This window comes from Ceratotherium simum, chromosome 33 (genome assembly GCF_057802395.1).
Source record: "Ceratotherium simum simum isolate JZ-2026a chromosome 33, ASM5780239v1, whole genome shotgun sequence".
Classification (NCBI taxonomy): domain Eukaryota; kingdom Metazoa; phylum Chordata; class Mammalia; order Perissodactyla; family Rhinocerotidae; genus Ceratotherium; species Ceratotherium simum.
The window spans coordinates 23,259,893-23,277,019 of NC_141932.1; the positions used below are offsets into that span (position 1 = coordinate 23,259,893).

The 17,127-nt window shown below is 58.2% G+C and overlaps 2 protein-coding genes across 3 annotated transcripts; one reads left to right on the forward strand and one right to left on the reverse strand.

Moving 5' to 3' along the window:
- On the forward strand, positions 1-13,085 carry RASGRP4 (RAS guanyl releasing protein 4). The gene is made up of 17 exons (XM_014796187.2): positions 1-157; positions 2,186-2,367; positions 2,780-2,885; positions 3,006-3,068; positions 3,691-3,822; positions 3,908-4,061; positions 5,120-5,293; positions 6,364-6,480; positions 7,270-7,545; positions 9,021-9,101; positions 9,180-9,284; positions 9,405-9,523; positions 9,633-9,777; positions 10,835-10,871; positions 10,954-11,088; positions 11,205-11,317; positions 11,795-13,085. The coding sequence occupies exons 1-17, from the start codon at positions 135-137 to the stop codon at positions 11,849-11,851; spliced, it is 2,019 nt and encodes a 672-aa protein (XP_014651673.1). The 5' UTR covers positions 1-134; the 3' UTR covers positions 11,852-13,085.
- On the reverse strand, positions 13,056-16,346 carry TSLIG3C (tRNA splicing ligase complex subunit 3C). 2 transcript variants are annotated; one of them, XM_087421799.1, is made up of 8 exons: positions 16,255-16,346; positions 16,034-16,182; positions 15,830-15,964; positions 15,223-15,425; positions 14,955-15,032; positions 14,745-14,861; positions 14,285-14,452; positions 13,056-13,400 (listed from the first exon to the last, which is right to left on the reverse strand). In XM_087421799.1, exons 1-8 carry the CDS (start codon positions 16,317-16,319, stop codon positions 13,254-13,256), a joined length of 1,062 nt encoding a protein of 353 aa, XP_087277925.1. In that variant the 5' UTR covers positions 16,320-16,346; the 3' UTR covers positions 13,056-13,253. The 2 variants fall into 2 exon arrangements, with proteins under 2 accessions (XP_087277925.1, XP_087277926.1); XM_087421800.1 differs by lacking the exon at positions 15,830-15,964.
- Positions 16,347-17,127: the final 781 nt, after the last annotated feature.

Here is a 17,127-nt window from a genome sequence, read left to right on the forward strand (position 1 = left end):
CAGAGGGGCAGTTCCTCTTTCCTTCCCAAGTGCGGAGGAGGCCCCAGCTCCCAAGGGGCTGAGAAGCTGGAGCATTGGTGAGAGGGGAGGAGCTGAGCCAGACTCTTACAAGACCCCCGCCCCCACAAGGAAGCATGAACAGGAAAGACAGCAAGAGGTGAGAGGACCCTCCCCAAGGAGACCAGGAGCACCCCAGGCCCCTGGGCCTCTGGCTGCATGGGAAGGTTAGGGAGGCACTAACCAGGGGGGTAGGGTGTCTAGCTCCTCTAGGAGCTGGAGCAGGGGCACCAGGTGGAAAGATGCTCAGGGAGTCCAGAGCCCGCTAGGGCTGGGGCTGCTTGTATGAGTGTCTGTGTCTCGTGCGCCCACTCTCTGGAGTTTGAACTGCTCCGTAGCCCTTCTCCCCCGCCACCCCTCATCCAAGCTCTCTAGGCTGGGTGTCTCTGTCCTCTCTGGGATCTTCCTGGTTCCCCATCACAGTTCCCCTGGACTGGAAACTCTAGGCTCCCGCAGGGCCCTACCCTGGGGTAGGGGAGTGTGACCGCAGGGCAAGGCGGCTCCGCTGCCTCTGAAACCACTCCTGGCTGCTCCAGACACTGCAGGGGGCAGACAGTCTGCAGGTAAGGGCCTAGCAGCTGGCTTTGCCAGCAGGTTCTGGAATGCACTTCCTGTCACTCACAGGGGCCATGGTGGCTGGGTCCCTAGCCTGGGCAGCTCCTCCAGCCTCCTCCAGCATGTCTCTGATGGGCAAAGGGGTCCCCTCCCCATAATACCCACCAATTTGGTGGTGGAGACCTGACTGCCTCATTTTCTGGCTGCGTGATCTTAGATAAGTCATTTAACTGCTCTGTGCCTCAGTTTCTTCTTCTGTCAATACAATAATCTTAGTCCCTCCTTGGAGGGGCGCTTAAGTCCTCAGTGAGACAGTCTAGACTAGTGCTCCCCAAGCTTAAGCAAGCATCAGAACTACCTTGAGGGCTTGTAAGACACAGGTTGCTGGGCTCATCCAAAGTTTCTGATTCTGTAGGTCTGGGGTGGGGGCCTGAGAATCTGTGTTTATATCAAGTTCCCAGGCAATGCTGTTGGTATAGGTTGGGGACCATGCTTTGAGAACTACTGATCTACACAGGTGCTCAGCTTTCTGCCCAGTACATATTCAGGACTCACTAAATGCCTCCTGTTACTCAACAACATTCATTATTGATTTACAGCGCCCTTGTTAGTAGGGTCCCTCAATTTCTGGTTTCACCCCCATGCCCCAGGCCTGGCTTCTAGTTTCCTCCATCACTTTCTCTCTCTGCATCTCCAGTTCAACTTTCCCACCTCTGCCCACTTAACAGCTTAAGCAAACTAGGTCCCTTATTTAGCACTTTTGAAAAGCAAGGCATCGAATGTTCATAATAAATTCCCGGCCAAGGTCTAAGGATGACCTATGAAAAATGTCTTATATTTTTCATATAAGGAAATTGAGGCCAGAGAAATTAAGTGACTAACACAAAGTCACACAGCCAGCATAAATTTTTCCACCCCAGTTTTGTCTGACTCTTGTGGAAGCCAAGGCCATTCTGCCTGGATTCTGCTCCCTCCTTCCTCCACCATCTCTGTCTCTCCTTACCCTCTGTGCCCAACTGGAACATGAGCCTCAGGGAGGCACAAGGCAGAGTGAGGGTTATTTTTAAACTTTCCTTGAAGCTGCCTCAAACCCAGGGACCTCGCCCAGCTCTGAAGAGCCCTGGGGAGGCTACTTGCACCCGTATCTTCTCACCAGGCACCAAATCTAGGGACCCAGGCTGGCGGCTAAGACTCAGGTCCTACGGAAGTGCTGGCTTGGGGGAAGGATCTGTCACCTTAGTGGGGGTCAAGGTGGGGGATGGGGGAGAGATGGAATCTCAGGGGTCTGCTGCTCTCATGATGGCTGGGGGCAGGAGGGACGGGCATTGGAGAGCAAAGGGGAATTCTTAGGCATCTCCCTGAAGGCAGAATCTCCCATGATTCCCTCTGGGGAGGACAAGAATGATTCTGGGGGTCTTCTCCTATGATTCCCTGGGAGATCAGGAGTAATCCAAGGGGTCTGCCAACAGGAAGTCTTTCCCATGATGCTCCGGGGCTTTGGGGTCAAGAAAAATTCTGGGGGTCTGCCCGAAGGAAGGGGCTCTCCTGATGCCCTGGGGGTGTGTGCCCACAGGAAGTCCCACCAGGAATGCTCAGGGAATACAGGAGGGCGGGACCGGCCCCGGCAGGCCCGGCGCCACAAGACATGCCCCAGCCCTCGGGAAATCAGCAAGGTCATGGCCTCCATGGCTCTGGGCATGCTGAATGAGGGCTGCAGCGAGGACGAGCTGCTGGAGAAATGCATTCAGTCCTTCGGTGAGTGTGCCCCTCCCTGGCCAGCCTCCCCAGTTCTAAGGTTGGGCCAAGCACCCACCTCTCTCTAGGCCTCAGTTTTGCGGGGTATAAAATGGGAGCAGGGTGTGTGCAATGAATCTCAGTCACTATATTAGGGATAAGAGTGACACCTGCATTTCTTTTTCCTGCGATGCAGAGGGGGAGGAAGTCTGATGCTATTTTGATCTTCAAAATGACTTGCCAGGAGCTGTGCTGGTCTATGCACAGTACAGACAAGGAAACTGAGGCACAAGGAGGTTAAGTTGCTCGCCCAAGTTCATGCAGGGGGTCACTGGTAGAGCTGGGGTTTGAACCAGGCGGTCCAACCAGCTCCAGAGACTGTGCAGCCCACTGCCCAGGGCCGTTCTGACGTGTCCCCTTCTCCCGCCCCCAGACTCAGCTGGCAGCCTGTGCCGCAGGGACCACGTTCTCAACATGGTGCTCGCCATGCACAGTTGGGTGCTGCCTTCCGCGCACCTTGCTGCCCGTCTGCTGACCTTATATCCTCCCAGGGCCGGGAGCAGGGGGTAGAGGGCAGAGACATGAGAACCTGGGAGATGGGGACAGGGTGAGCAGGCAGGTCTGGGACGCTGGATGACAGAGCCTTGACCAGAACTCAAGTACCAGGAGGCCTCAGGGAACACGCAGGAGCTGAGGCGGCTGCAGATCTGTCACCTGGTCAGGTAGGGCTGGGCCACGAACTCTACTCCCATGACCTAAGACCCCCACCCTGCTGCCCAGCCCCCAAACACCTCCCAAGAACTCCCCAGCCCAGTTCCCCACAGACCCACCAAGGCCTGCTCCCCCAAATCCCACTTCTGAGACGCCCCTGGTTTGGTTCCTAAGACCCTCCCAGTTCTGCTCCTTAGAACCTCATCTCTTGGAGACTCCTGACCAGATCCCATAGACTCTCTCCTAGCTAGTGCCCAGAGGCCTCCAGCTCTGATCCCCAAAACCCTTACCTCCCATATACCCCAGCCTAGCTTCTAAGACTCCCTCACCCTGTTCCCCCAAAATCTCACCCCAGAGGCCCCCAGCTTAGTTCCCGAGACGCCCCCACTATCCTGCTTCCTACAGTCCCACCTCCAAGAGATCCCCCCAGTCTATGTCTCATTGATTCCCGAGCCTGTAAGAGAGCCCCATCCTGCTCCCAGAGATGGCCCCAGCCTGGTGCCTCTCCAAACCCTGATCCTCCAGAGACTCCCAGCCCAGCACCTGGAGATTCCTCAGCCCAAGACACCCCTTTTAGAGACCTTCCCCAGCCTCACCCCCAGCCTCATCCCACTATCTCTAAACCACCTTCAGGTACTGGCTGACCCAGCACCCTGAGACGGTGCACCAGGAGCCCCAGTTAGAAGAAGTTATAGGTCGCTTCTGGGCCATGGTAGAGCAGCAAGGCAGCCCGGCCCAGAGGAGCCTGGGAGACCATTCCAACCTGTGAGTCAGCCCCGCCACCTCCCTCCACACCCGCATCCCCCCCCACCCCGAGCCCCTGCAATACCCTGCCCCTCTTTGCCCCCAGCCTGAGCCCGGGTGGCCCCGGCCCCCCAACCCCCATGAGCAGCCCAGGCCTGGGCAAAAAGCGCAAAGTGTCCTTGCTATTCGACCACCTGGAGACAGGGGAGCTGGCTCAGCACCTCACTTACCTAGAGTTCCAGTCGTTCCAGGCTATCACGGTGAGGACCCCCTCCCCCAACTGGGGAGGGCTCAGGGAGGACCCCTTCGTGGGCGCCGGGCATGATCTCAAACTCTCCCACTCGGGTGCTCAAAGGTCCAGAAAATGAGTTAAGCTGACTGAGCACAGAGCCCCTGGGTTCAAATCCATTGGCCCCTTCTTACCTGTGTAACTTTGAACTAGTTTCTCAACCTCTCTGGTTCTCTGTTTTCTCATTTGTAAAATGGAGGTCATAATACTTCATTGGAGGGGTGGGAGAAATAAATTAATACGTCCATTTAAGAATGCTTGCATAGTGCTTGCACATAGTAAGTACTCAAAATATTTTATTACTTATTCGTTTATTTGAGAAGCATTGACATGCACTGTGCCTCAGTCCCGTTATCTGTAAAAAGGGAGATTTAACAGTTCCTGCCTCATAGCATCAGTGCCTGGTCCAGAGTAAATGCTCTCTGGTAGAATCATTTGAAATTGCCATATTTTACCTACCCAAATGGTAATTTCATGTGTTTCAACCTATATATAATTGTTAGCTATTGCCATCATCATTTCAAGGGAAGGTGGGGACCTGGTTCCTTCATGTGAAAATTTCCTGATTGTGTGTACACTCACACACACACACACACACACACACAGTGCAGTGGACGTGGGATGGATGCTGGACCCTTGAGCAGAACAAATAGAAATTGCTTTCATGCCGTCTTGGCCATCCTTCCCTTTGCTGGCTAGATACCAGTCAGGTGTACAGTTAAGAGCATCACGCCCTGAACCAATTCCTTATCCTCTCTGTGACTCAGTGGCCTCCTCTGTAAAATGGGAATAATAGAGCATTCACTTCATAGAGTCGATGTGAGGATTAAATCAGTTAATATAACCAAGGGCTCAGAATAGTGCCTGGCTTTATTTAAACATTTCTCCTCAGATGGGAGAGGGCCGTGGTGACGGCAGGGACATGTAACGGCCAGGCTAGCACAGCCGAGGTCGTGACTGCTGGGGGATGGACGCGTGAGGGGCAGGGCCTGCGCGCCGCGGCCCCCCTGACGCCCGCCTCACCCCCAGCCCCAGGACCTGCGGGGCTACGTTTTGCAGGGCTCCGTGCGGGGCTGCCCGGCCCTGGAGGGCTCCGTCGGGCTCAGCAACAGCGTGTCCCGCTGGGTGCAGGTCATGGTGCTGAGCCGCCCGGGGCCGGCCCAGCGCGCGCAGGTGCTGGACAAGTTCATCCACGTGGCACAGGTGAGGCTGGTCCCGGGGCTGACAGCGCCAGCGCCCCCAGTCATCTCACCCCCGGCCCAGCTGGCCATCCCGGGCGGTGACGTCACCACCCCGGCCCCGCCCCCGAGGCCTCAGTCCCCTAGTTCTAACCCGGGACTGTGACGGCGCTTCTTCCCTGGCTTTGATATCACTGCGTGAAACCCCTTGGTCCTAGGCGTGGCTGTTGACATCCCACCTCCGTCCCCCAAGCCCTATGCCCGAATATTCTATCCCCAGGGCAGTGAAAACGTCTCTTTCATGCCCCCCTTTGCATCACCCTCCACCCCAGTCCCCAGGCCCCAGCCGGACAGCGAGGGCCTCTCTCTCCATCACGTCGGGGCTCTCCCCGGCCCCGCCCCACGGTGTCACGCCCCTCCCTTCCCCCCTCTCTTCCAGTTACCTTCCCTCCCTTCTGGAGAAAAGGGAAGCCCTCCTTCCCCCGGCGTGGCCTTGCGTACTTCCTCGCAGACCACGCCCTTCCTCTGGCGTCTTCTCTCGCCTCGCTTCCCCTGCCCGGCCCCTCAGACCGCCCCTCAGACTGGGGGTTCTGGCGTCTGGCTGGGGTCCCCTCGGTCTGAGCATCTTCCACTCCTCCCTGGCCCCACCCTCTCCCCACAGCGACGTCCGCCCTTCAAACTTGAAAAAGGCGGGGGGTGGAGCAGTTGCCCCTGCGCCCACCCGCTGACCCCACACCTGTCTCTCACGTCTGTCTGAGCCCTCCATATCCCTCTGGCCCCGTGCGCCTCGGCCGGGGCCTAACTGCCGCCCAGAGCCCAGGCCTTCTTGTCTCCCCTCACCGGACTCCTCAACACCCTGACACCTGTCTGAATCTCTCACCTGTTAGTCCCCAAACCTGTCCAACTCCCCGTGCTTGCCTGACTCCCGCCACTGTCTTCTGACCTCACATCAGTTGTGTCACCTGCCTGACCCCCGGGGAATGCCCACAGATCTGCTTGTGGTCCACTCCCCAACTCAACTGGGATGCTGTCATCTGAACCCCCACTTGTCTGCCCTCCATGTGACGCCCGCCATGTCTGCATCGCCCTCCCTAGAGCCTCCGCCAGCTGCATAATTTCAACACGCTGATGGCGGTCACCGGGGGCCTGTGTCACAGTGCCATCTCCAGACTCAAGGACTCCTATGCCCACCTGAGCCCTGACAGCACCAAGGTGAGCCCCCGCTCCCCTCCCCAAAGTTCCCATGGTTAATTATCCTGAACCACCATACTTTTCCCCGGCCCTCTCCGTCCCTGCCCAGGGGCCCTGGGGCCGTCGAGAAACTTTGCTCCTTCAAATCCAACAGACCCCCAGGATCTGTCCTGCTCTGTCATTCTTCCTCCCTCCTCATCCATCCACGCATCTAGCTGACCCTCGCTACTCTGTGTGCCTGGTCCTGAGCAGGACTGGCGGAGATGGGTGAGAGAGATGCTAGAACATGCAGTCCAGGTGGGGTGTGAAATGACGCCCCCAAGGACGCCGACATTTGGGCCCCTCACGGGAGGATCATGGTTGGGGATGTCCTGGGGAGAGTGAGTCCTTCGTGAGTCTGGTGTGTGGCTGAGGTCAGGAAGTGGCAGGAAATCAGGCTGGAGACGGCCAGCAGGAGATCCTGTTGAGCCTTGCAGGCTGGACTAAGTCGCCTGGGCTTTATCCAGAGGGCAATGGGGAGCTAGGGAAGGTCTGGGCATGAGGGCAGCACCATGATCAGATTTGTGTTCTTGAAAAATCACTCTAGCCTGAGGAATGGGGGCTAGCAGGGCCTTTCTGAGGTGAGGACCCAGAGGAAGGGCAGTTTGGGGAGATGCTGAGGCCAGCGTGGGTGTGGGGGGACTCACGGGGTGTCCAAAATGCCACTGGGCCCCCGGGGGTCTGGAGCCCACACAGGCCGCTAGGATATTCCCCTCAGGGGGGGCTGAGGGAACAGAACTGCCCCCCTCCACGACACGTCCTCGCACACAGGCCCTGCTGGAGCTGACTGAGCTCCTCGCCGCCCACAACAACTACGCTCGGTACCGCCGCGCCTGGGCCAGCTGCTCAGGCTTCCGGCTGCCCCTCCTGGGCGTGCACCTCAAGGACCTGGTGTCCCTGCACGAGGCCCAGCCCGACAGGCTGCCCGACGGCCGCCTGCACCTGCCGAAGCTCAACAGCCTGTACCTGCGGCTGCAGGAGCTGGCAGCCCTCCAGAGGCAGCACCCGCCCTGCAGCGCCAGCCAGGACCTGCTGCATCTGCTCACGGTGAGGCAGGCCGGGGGCAGAGGCCCAGGGGCCTGAAGACCAGAGGCTGCAGGGCCGGGAGAGCAGGGCGCCGGGCTGCACGGGCTGTGAAGCCAGAGCTTCTGGGTCTGTTCTTGTTTCTAGCTGTGTGGCCTTGGGCAAGTCACTTGACCCCTCAGCCTCAGTTTCCTAATCTGCCAAATGGGAATAATAATAGGACTCGCTTCAGAGAGTGGTTGAGAAGATCAATCAATAATATAATTCATGGAAAGTACTTAGAATAGTATCTGGACAGAGTGAGCTCTATGTAAGTGATGCGTTTTTTCCCCAGCAACTCGAGTATCCATTGATCTGGGCTCCAGGACTGCTTTGGGCTTTCACACTCCTGAGCTCTGAGCTTCTCAAGTCACTAGTCCAAAATTCCAAGCTTCAACATATCCAGGAACCTAAGCAAAAAGCTAGTAGCAGTTATTGATCACTTACTATGTGCTAGGCACTGTGATAAACACTCTCTATAGAGCACTTCATTCCATCCTCACAACCCTACGAGGCGGGGACCCTTATCGTGCCCATTCTACAGATTGGGAAACTGAGGCCCATGAGGTGCGGTCACTTGCTGCTGAGGTCCCACAGCAGTAAAACCTGGATTTGAACCCAGGCAAGCCAGCTTCAGAACCTGTGTGTTAACATACGTTAACCACCACGCTGTGTCCCAAGACTGGGAGTGTGGGATTCCGGCTATATTTTATTTTATATATATATTATTTATACATGTTTATAGTCTAGGGAGCTATAAATTGAGAGAGACTGGGGTTCCGAAGGCTCTGTAGTCTAAGGCTGATTTTCAGACCCTAAGACAGGACCAGCTACAAAATTTGCAGGGCCCAGTGCAAAGTGAAAATGTGGGGCTCCTCATTCAAAATTCTTAAGAATGTCAAGATGGTGACAGCAGGGCATTCAACGAAGTGGGGGCCCTTCTGACTGCAGGGCCTGCCCTAAGATGACGGGTGCCCAAGGCCTTACACTTCGCTGATTCTGGAAGGCCATCAGCCCAGATCTTTACTGAGCGCCTGCCGTGTGCTTCAGGCATTTCGGTCCACAGTAGTGACCATGTCAGAAAAAATGATTGCTGTTCGTGTGGGGCTGACTTCCTAGTGGGGGAGAGAGTCAATAAAACACAGTAAATCAGTTAGTCATACAGTCTTCTGGATGATAAGTGCTACAGAGGACATTAAAGCAGAAACGGGCAGGGAAAGGGACAGGGGTTTGCTGTCACTATTATTTTTAAATAGGATCAAAAAAGCCTCAGTGAGAAGATGGCATTTCCGGGCGAGGGGATGGCGTTGTGGAGTGGATGGGGCTCAGGGGGAGAGAGGAGCCGGGGTCCCCAAAGAAGAGGGGCTTCGGGAAGAGGATGAGTGGGGTTCCAGGCAGGCGCGGGCCGTGGGGAGGAGGATGCAGACGAGGAGGGTCTGTAACGCCCGGCCCGCCCCCAGCTTTCCCTGGATCTCTTCTACACGGAGGACGAGATCTACGAGCTTTCTTACGCCCGGGAGCCCCGCTGTCCCAAAAGTCTGGTGAGACCTGCCCCCGCCCTCTGCCCTCCAGCCCAGGCCTAGGCCCTGACTGACTGCGCCCCTCTGTCCCTGCCCCAGCCCCCCTCCCCCTTTAAGGCGCCCCTGGTGGTGGAGTGGGCCCCTGGCGTGACGGCCAAGCCCGACAGGGTCACCCTGGGCCGGCACGTGGAGCAGCTGGTGGAGGTAAGGAGGGGACTGCAGCCTGGCCGCTGGGGGCCAGGAGGGGAGAGATCTGTACAGGGGAGCTGAGGCCATGGGGACCAGGACTTGGCCTCACTCTCCCCGTCCCATGCTCCTCTGAAGTCCGTGTTCAAGAACTACGACTCTGAAGGCCGAGGCACCATCTCCCAGGAGGACTTTGAGCGCCTCTCCGGCAACTTCCCCTTCGCCTGCCATGGGCTTCACCCACCCCCCTGCCAGGGGTGAGTGAGCCCATCTCCTTGGTCCCCCAAACGAGGAGCCTGGGGCTGCCAGGACTCCTGGGTCTGGGAGAAAGGGGCCGGTCACGCTGAGGCACCACTCTGCCCCCAGGAGTGGCTCCTTCAGCCGAGAGGAGCTGACGGAGTACCTGCTCCGGGCCAGCGCCATCTGCTCCAAGCTGGGCCTGGCTTTCCTGCACACCTTCCACGAGGTCACCTTCCGCAAGCCCGCCTTCTGCAACAGCTGCAGCGGCTTCGTGAGCACCTGCCCCCCCCACCCTCAGGGCCCATGTCCCCCCGGGTGCCCCAGCTCCTCACAGCCGGGCTCAGAAGGCCAGCCCCACCCCGGAGCGCACACAGCGCCCAAGCCCCAGATAATCCCCAAATTCCAGAATATCCTCCACCTCAATCCCCACGTCACGTGAACTCAGAACACCGGGTACTCCCTACATCCTGCATAATTCCGGAGTCTAGATAATGCCCAAGTCCCAGATCATCTCCATCCTGGGTGACCGCCACACCGCGGATAGTATCTAAAACCCTGGGTAATCTACAAACCTGGGTAGATTACCTCCAAACAGAATCAATCTCCAAGTCTGTAGGCTCCAGAGAATTGGAGCCCTGGATAATTTCCAAATTCAAGGTGTCCTCAAACTCTGGACAACAGACAAATCTCTTCATCTGCAATCCGAGACTAATTCACAGACCCTGAATTACTTCCCAAGTTCACACTTTCATTCACTCAGTATTCACTGAACCCCTCCTGTGTGCCTGGCACGGTTCTAGGCTCCGGGGTTGGGGTAGGGGACAGCAGGAAACACAGACATAATCCCTGCCCATAGCATTTACATTTTATTAATTCCAAATTTTACCTAATTCTAGGGCTGGCCCCATGGCACAGCAGTTAAGTGTGTGCGCTCCGCTGCTGGCGGCCCGGGTTCGGATCCTGGGCATGCACCGAGGCACCGCTTGTCAAGCTACGCTGTGGTGGCGTCCCACATAAAGTGGAGGAAGATGGGCACGGATGTTAGCCCAGGGCCAGTCTTCCTCAGCAAAAAGAGGAGGATTGGCATGGATGTTAGCTCAGGGCTGATCTTCCTCACACAAAAAAACCAAATTTTCCTTAATTCCAGCATCCTAGCTGACTCCCCAAACTTGAGATTACCCCAAATTCCTTTAATCCTCAGATCCCACTTAAGCCTCTAGCCTTGAGGATTTCCCAAACCTGGATGGTTTCCACACTTCCAGACAGCCGCTCCCATCCACAGCCCACGCCCCCCAGCCTAGGTAACCTCTTCTGCTTTCTCTTCCCAGCTCTGGGGTGTCACCAAGCACGGCTACCGCTGTCAGGGTGAGTGGGGCGTCGGTGGTGGGGAGGGATCCGGGGGGGCACGGGCTGGGCGTCTGGCCACTAACCACTGACCGTCGCCCAGACTGTGGGCTGTGTTGCCACAAACACTGCCGAGACCAGGTGAAGATAGAGTGTAAGAAGAGGCCAGGGGCCAAGGGTGACGCCAGCCCACCAGACGCCCCTGTCCCGCCTGCACCAGCTCCCCACGCCAGCTGGGGTAAGACCCGGGGGGAGCAGTCCTGGGAAGGGGGCCTGGTGGGTGGGGACCAATTCCAAGGCCCTGAGGCCCTTCCTGTCACCCCCACCTCCCTCCCATCCACACCTCACCAACAGGCTCCGAGGACAAGCTCTCCTACACACTGTCCCTGGAGCCAGAGACGGGGGGCCACCTTCGCCATGCGTGGACCCAGACGGAGCCCCCACACCCTTCCCGGGAACCAGAGCCGGTGAGGAGGGACTGTCCCCCCGACCTGGTACAGGGGGCACCAGGCCTTTTGCCCTGGGGAACCCAGGCAGATTTGGGGAAGCACAGGAAAGTAAAATGTGCAGAAGTCCTCAAATGCTTGAGTAGAAGGGTATAGCTACTGGTTAAGTTTTAATGTTGATAGAAAAACAGAATTTTCCGTATGTTGGGGGGGAGGGGTAGCCACTAGTAGAACAGAAAAAGGATTTTAGGGAGAAAAAAAGAAAGAAAATAGTAAGATGGCAAGAATAAAGCCCAACATATCAGGAGTTATAATAAACATCAGTGGAGTATATTCCGCTATCCAAAGGTAGAGATACTCAGATAAAAAATATATATATATATCCACAGGGGACATTGATTCATCCCCTTAGCAAACATCTGAGGGGGCTCTGCCCCTGGCAGTGAAGCGTCTCCGAGACACTGGACAGCCCCCACATCACTGTCTTCCCCCTTCCAGGTCCCCCTCCCAGCGACGGCCTCGCCACCCGCCCAGTCCTCCAAGCCGGACTCCTAGACACGGCCTTGGTCTCTTCTCTCTCCCCTCCCCCGGTCAGTCCCGAGTCCTGTCACTGGGCCTCCAGCAGAACCCCCACGGGCATCGCCGGCTCCCCATCCCTGTGCCTTCGTGGGAGAACCATGGTCTCTTACTCCAAAAGTCACCTTCTTTCCATCAGAACGGCTATTAACCGTACTCCCTTCTCCTGCACTCAGGAACTATGCGGCGCCGTGCTGGGGGCATTTAGACTTGGGCATCATCTCACTGACTCCTTAAATCTCCATTTTACAGATGAGGAAACTGAGGCCCAGTGAGGTTAAGCTGCCCGCGGAGGCCGGACTCAAACCCAGGTCTTCGTCTCCCTCTAAAGTGCGCTACATTGACAGCACGGATCAGGAGGGGGAGGGGACAGGGTGGGCCGAGTTCCAAACTCTGGGGTTCCAGAGACAGAAGGCTAGAGAAGGGATGAACGGGGACCCTGTGGACACCAGAGTCAGATCACATGCCTCCCCTACTCAGAGCCGTCCAGTGGCTCCATCTCTCAGGGAAAAAGCCAGAGTCCTCCCTGTGGCCCACCCCACACGACCTGCCCCATCACCTCTCCGACCTCACCTCCCACCACTCGCCCCCTTACTCATCCTGCTTCCACTACTCTGGCCTCGATGGTCCCTGAACATGCCAAAAATACTCCTACCTCAGAGCCTTTGCACTGGCCATTCCCTCTGTCTGGAACACTCTTCCCCAGAGGCCCACATGGCTCCCTCTTTGGGACTTAGCTCAAGTGTCACCTTCTCAGCGAGGCCTCTGCGACTGTGCTCACAGTTGCAATCCTCCTCCGTGCCAATCCTGCCTTCCTGCTTTATTTCTCTCCAAAGTCCTTTCCCCATGTGACAAACTATACTTTTTACCTATTTATCTTGTTGAATGTCCGCCCCTCCTCCCCAGGGAAATGGCAGCTCCAGGAGAGCAGGGGGCTTATTCTCTCTTTCACTGCTGTGTCCCCAGTGCCTAGCACAGGGCTGGCGCATGGGGGGTGCCTGATAAATGTTTGTCCCAGCCTGCGTGTCCCCTTCCCCACGCCGACAGGAAGGGAAGGATGTGTGGCCGAAGAGCAAAGGACTCTGAGGGTCAGAGCATCAGGGGCCTGTTATGACACAGACCCCCTAGGCCTCCTCAAACCCGAGCACCCCTCACCTGGCCCCCCAGAGATGGGTCCTACGGCTGTCAGAAATTAAATTTATTTTCCAGAGAACACGGTCTTTGGTGTTGAGTGGTGGACATGGGGGGGACAGTCCCCCCCAGGGACAGGGGATGTGGGGCCTGGGTGCCAGGTGCCCAGGGAAACCCTGAGACTGAGCCTCCAGAGGTCATCGATGGCGTCAGCATCTCGTAGGGGACCCCTCCCCACCACCGGTCCCCTTTACTTCTTCTTCTTCTTCTTGTGGCCCCAGCCCTGGCGGCCTGCCTTCTGCCCACCTCTGTCCTCTCTTCTGTCCTTCCAGCTGGGCATGGGAGCCTCCAGCTCACTGGGGCGGCCCCCTCGGTCTGGCACGTCGCCCATAAGCACCTGCGAGTTGATTAGACTTGAGTTTCAGAGAAGAAAAATATTTCGGACAAGGGGGCCAGAGGGCAAAGGGAACAGCATGAGGTTGAAAAAGGAAGAGCGGATGTTGACTATCTGGTTGCAGTGGCAACCAGGGGGTGGGGGCGGGGGCTGCACGGGGCAAGATACAGGCCTGGTGCTTTCAAACTGGCTTCCAGGAGCCTCAGCAAGAAGGAAATAAAAAGAAAGGAGAGGATGATGGTAGAGATCCAAGTCCCCACCAATATTAACAGGGACACCTCAACTTTGGTCTATTTCATATCTGGGGCTTTGTATACTATTTCCAGCAAACCAGTGTTTTTTCCTAAATATACATCACTCGTGCATCACCTGGAATATTTACTCCCTATATTTCCTTAAAACAAATAACCGTTTTTCTTAACTTAAATTTTGCCTCAGTTGCTGCTGTGCTAGACTTTATTCCCTAAGACTCATTCACATAACTATAAGACTATTTACACCGAGCAGTATGAGGCTAAATATGGAATCACTGAACAGAGGGTACTTCTGCCGTTAAAAATGGTTAAAACCCAATGCAATAGACAGGGTGAGGTGCTGGGGGAGGATTTTAAGCCAAAGCTGGAGAGGTGAGCAGGGCTTAGTAAATAGTTGGACTTTGTGTTGAAGGCACTGGAGAGCCATAGAAGGTTTTTGAGTGAGGGAGGGACATGGTCAGATTTTTGATTTAGACATCTCCTAGTTGCCATGTGGAGAGGGTAGATTAGAGGTGGTGAGTCCAGAGGCCAAGAACCCAGGCTGGAGAGGACAAGCCTGAACCAGGGCAAAGGTTGACAGGCCAGTTTGAAGGCCAAAGATGCTGGGGCCCTTCCCCACCCCCAGGTGTGCACCTTATTGATGGCACAGCAGGTCCCTCGGCGGGCAGCCTTGCTGGTGGCTGGGACGAGACGAGACAGGTCGGCTCGGGCAGCCAGGACGTGTGCGATGGAGACCTCCGCTTCCGGGGTCAGAGCCTCTCGGATTGGGATCAGCACTGCCTTCATGGCCTCTCCATGGACCTGGGTGGGGGGGCATGGAGAAGGTGCCCGAGAGCCCTCCCGGGTGGCATCTGCCATCTTGGAAGCATCTCCTCCCCACTCAGGGCCTCAATTCCCACATCTCTAAAGAAGGGGTATAGCTCTGAAGACAGTCCCAGCTCAGAGCTGGGAATTCTAGAATGCCCTGGGGAGTCTAGAATGTCTCGGGCCTGAGAACCTGCAGAAGGTTCTACTCCGGGCCCTCGTTCCCCTCCCTCATTGTGGCCCCACAGCCAGGCCTCCCTGCCGACCCCCCAAGGTCCTCAGCCCACACCTCTGCGCGGTCACTCCAGTGGAAAGCCGACGTCGTGAGGTCCAAACGCCGGAGGAGGAGCCGGCGGCGGCAGCAGTACTGCTCTTGCAGGCTCTGGGCCAGGGACTCCAACGCCTCCTGGGGAAAAGTGACCTCAGTCGCACGAGGGGCCCCCCGCACCCTCATCTCTGGATGAGGACACTGTTCACACACAGCCACACGCAGTCTTACCCATCTGGGCGCATCCAGCGGGGAGCTGAGGAGGGGCTGCAGGGACCCCCGAGGCAGGGAGGGCAGCAGCTCCGAGACCTGATGGGAGAAGGAGGAGTCCGAGGCTGACTGGGCAGACACCGGATGGACGCCTCCACGGACCCCAGGCCCCCACAGCCCCGAGGACCCAGGCCACGGAATCGAGAACGGCGGTCACAGCTCTAGAAAACAGCAGCGGCTGGAGCCCGGGTGCGGGGGCCCGGGTCGGGAGGGGCCTCCGGCTCTCTACCTTGGCGTGCAACTCCCGCAGCAGCCGGCTGGCAGGGGTCCCCGGCGCGGGTCTGGGCAGCCCCAGGGCTTGAAGAGCAAGGACCAGTTCCTGGACCATGGCTCCCCCCTCTGTCCCTTGGCCACCGGGCGGCGCAGGGCGGGGATCCAGCCAGGGGTGCAGGCGGAGGAGGCGGGCTGCCTGGAGCTCGGAGCAGAGAAAGCCTAAAAGTAGGGAAACGGAGCGGTGCAAATAAGGAGGGCTGCCACCTCCCTACGAGGACAAAAACCTCCCAGCGGCTTCAAAACCTCCCTCCTTCCAGCTCCGCCCACCTAGAACCCTGGCTCATCCTCCAGAATAAGCTCCACCCACTTCGAGACCCAGGCTCCTCCTCGGGCTTTGAATCCTGTCCACTTCGGAGCCACCTGCCGGGCTCCACCTAACCCAACCCACTGGACTGTCAGGACACTCCCATAAAAATTCTGACCCTGTTCATCGCGCAGCCCGGAGCCCGCCTCAATGTTCTGGCCCCACCCACCACGGACCCTCTGGCCCGCCTCAAAACCCGGACCACGCCCCCGGGAAGCCCGCCCCTCCGGAGGCTCCGCCCCCCGGGCCCGGGGCTCACGCAGCAGGCGCAGGCCCGCGCCGGGCTCCCGCAGCGCCGCCCCGCAGTCCCCGCCGCCGAGCGCGCGCGCCGGGCAGTGCAGCTCCCGCAGCAGGCCGGCCAGCTGTCGCAGGAACGCCTCCTCCCCGCCGGGGCCTGCGGGGCGCAGACGTCAGGGCGCGGCGGCCCCGCGGCCCCACCCCGGGCCTCCCGCTCCGTGCGTACCGTCGCCGCCGCTCAGCGCCCCCGCGCACCACTCTGGCTCCCGCTCCAGCGCGCCCAGAGCCGCCAGCTCCGCCGCCAGCCGCGCGCACAGCGCCCGGAAGTCTGGGCACGAGGTGCTCAGCGACGCCGCCCCCGGGAAGCCCTCGTACCTGCGGCGGGAGGGAGCGGGGGTCAGCAAGGGTGGCAAACCTGCACCCCCGGCCACGCCCCGCTCCCCTTACCCCAGGGCCAGCAGGTCCCGGGCCACGGCGGCCCCCTCCCGCGCCTCCGCCTCCGCCCCCTCCATGGAAGCTTCGCCTCTCCGCCGGGCGCGCGCCCCCTGCTGGCCGGCGGGAGGCCCCGCCCCACCCGCCGCGTGCGCACACGCCCCCTGCGGCGGAACCGACCAATCAGCTTCTTCTGGCGAAGGCCTTCGGCGTTCCAATTGGTGCAGGGAGCCAGGCGGCGGGACCTAGAGCGCCGCCCTGTGGGTGCCGGTCACAGCTCTGGAAACTCCCGTGGCTCTGTAAATTCTAGAGCGTGCGTCTGGATCCCGCGTGTCGCTACTGCTGCGGCAGAGAAGCGGCTTCGGTTTTATTTTCCTCAGCCGCCCTCGGATGCCCTCTGCCCTTAAAGCACCCCAGACCAAGGGTTGTTCTCCCATCTCCGCTCCAAACCCAGAAACTTGTTTCCTCCTTTCCTCCTTGGAGTTGGAATTCTGTCAGGGACCCAGGAATCCTTGCTCACCCCTCACACCCGCCTCCCACCAGAGCTCGGCGCTCCTTCTCATCCATCACAACGCATGCGTTGGGCCCTCACCCCTTTCCCTCCCCAGGCCTTGGAGAGGGGGAGCAGGTGCAATATACCATCGTGAATAAGAGATTGCACCCGAGGAGTCAGGCAGACGAGGGTTAGGGCTTGACTCCACCACTCACCACCTCTGTGTCCCTGCCAGATTGCGTCTCATCTGTGTAATGGGAATAATAATGAGGATTAGAGTCGTGCATGTAGGTACTTAGCAGACGTGTAGGGGGTACTCAAGAATAACAACTAACATATATTGAGCATTCTGTGTTTGCTACTGGGCTAAGTAACTTATCCTCATTTGACAGAGG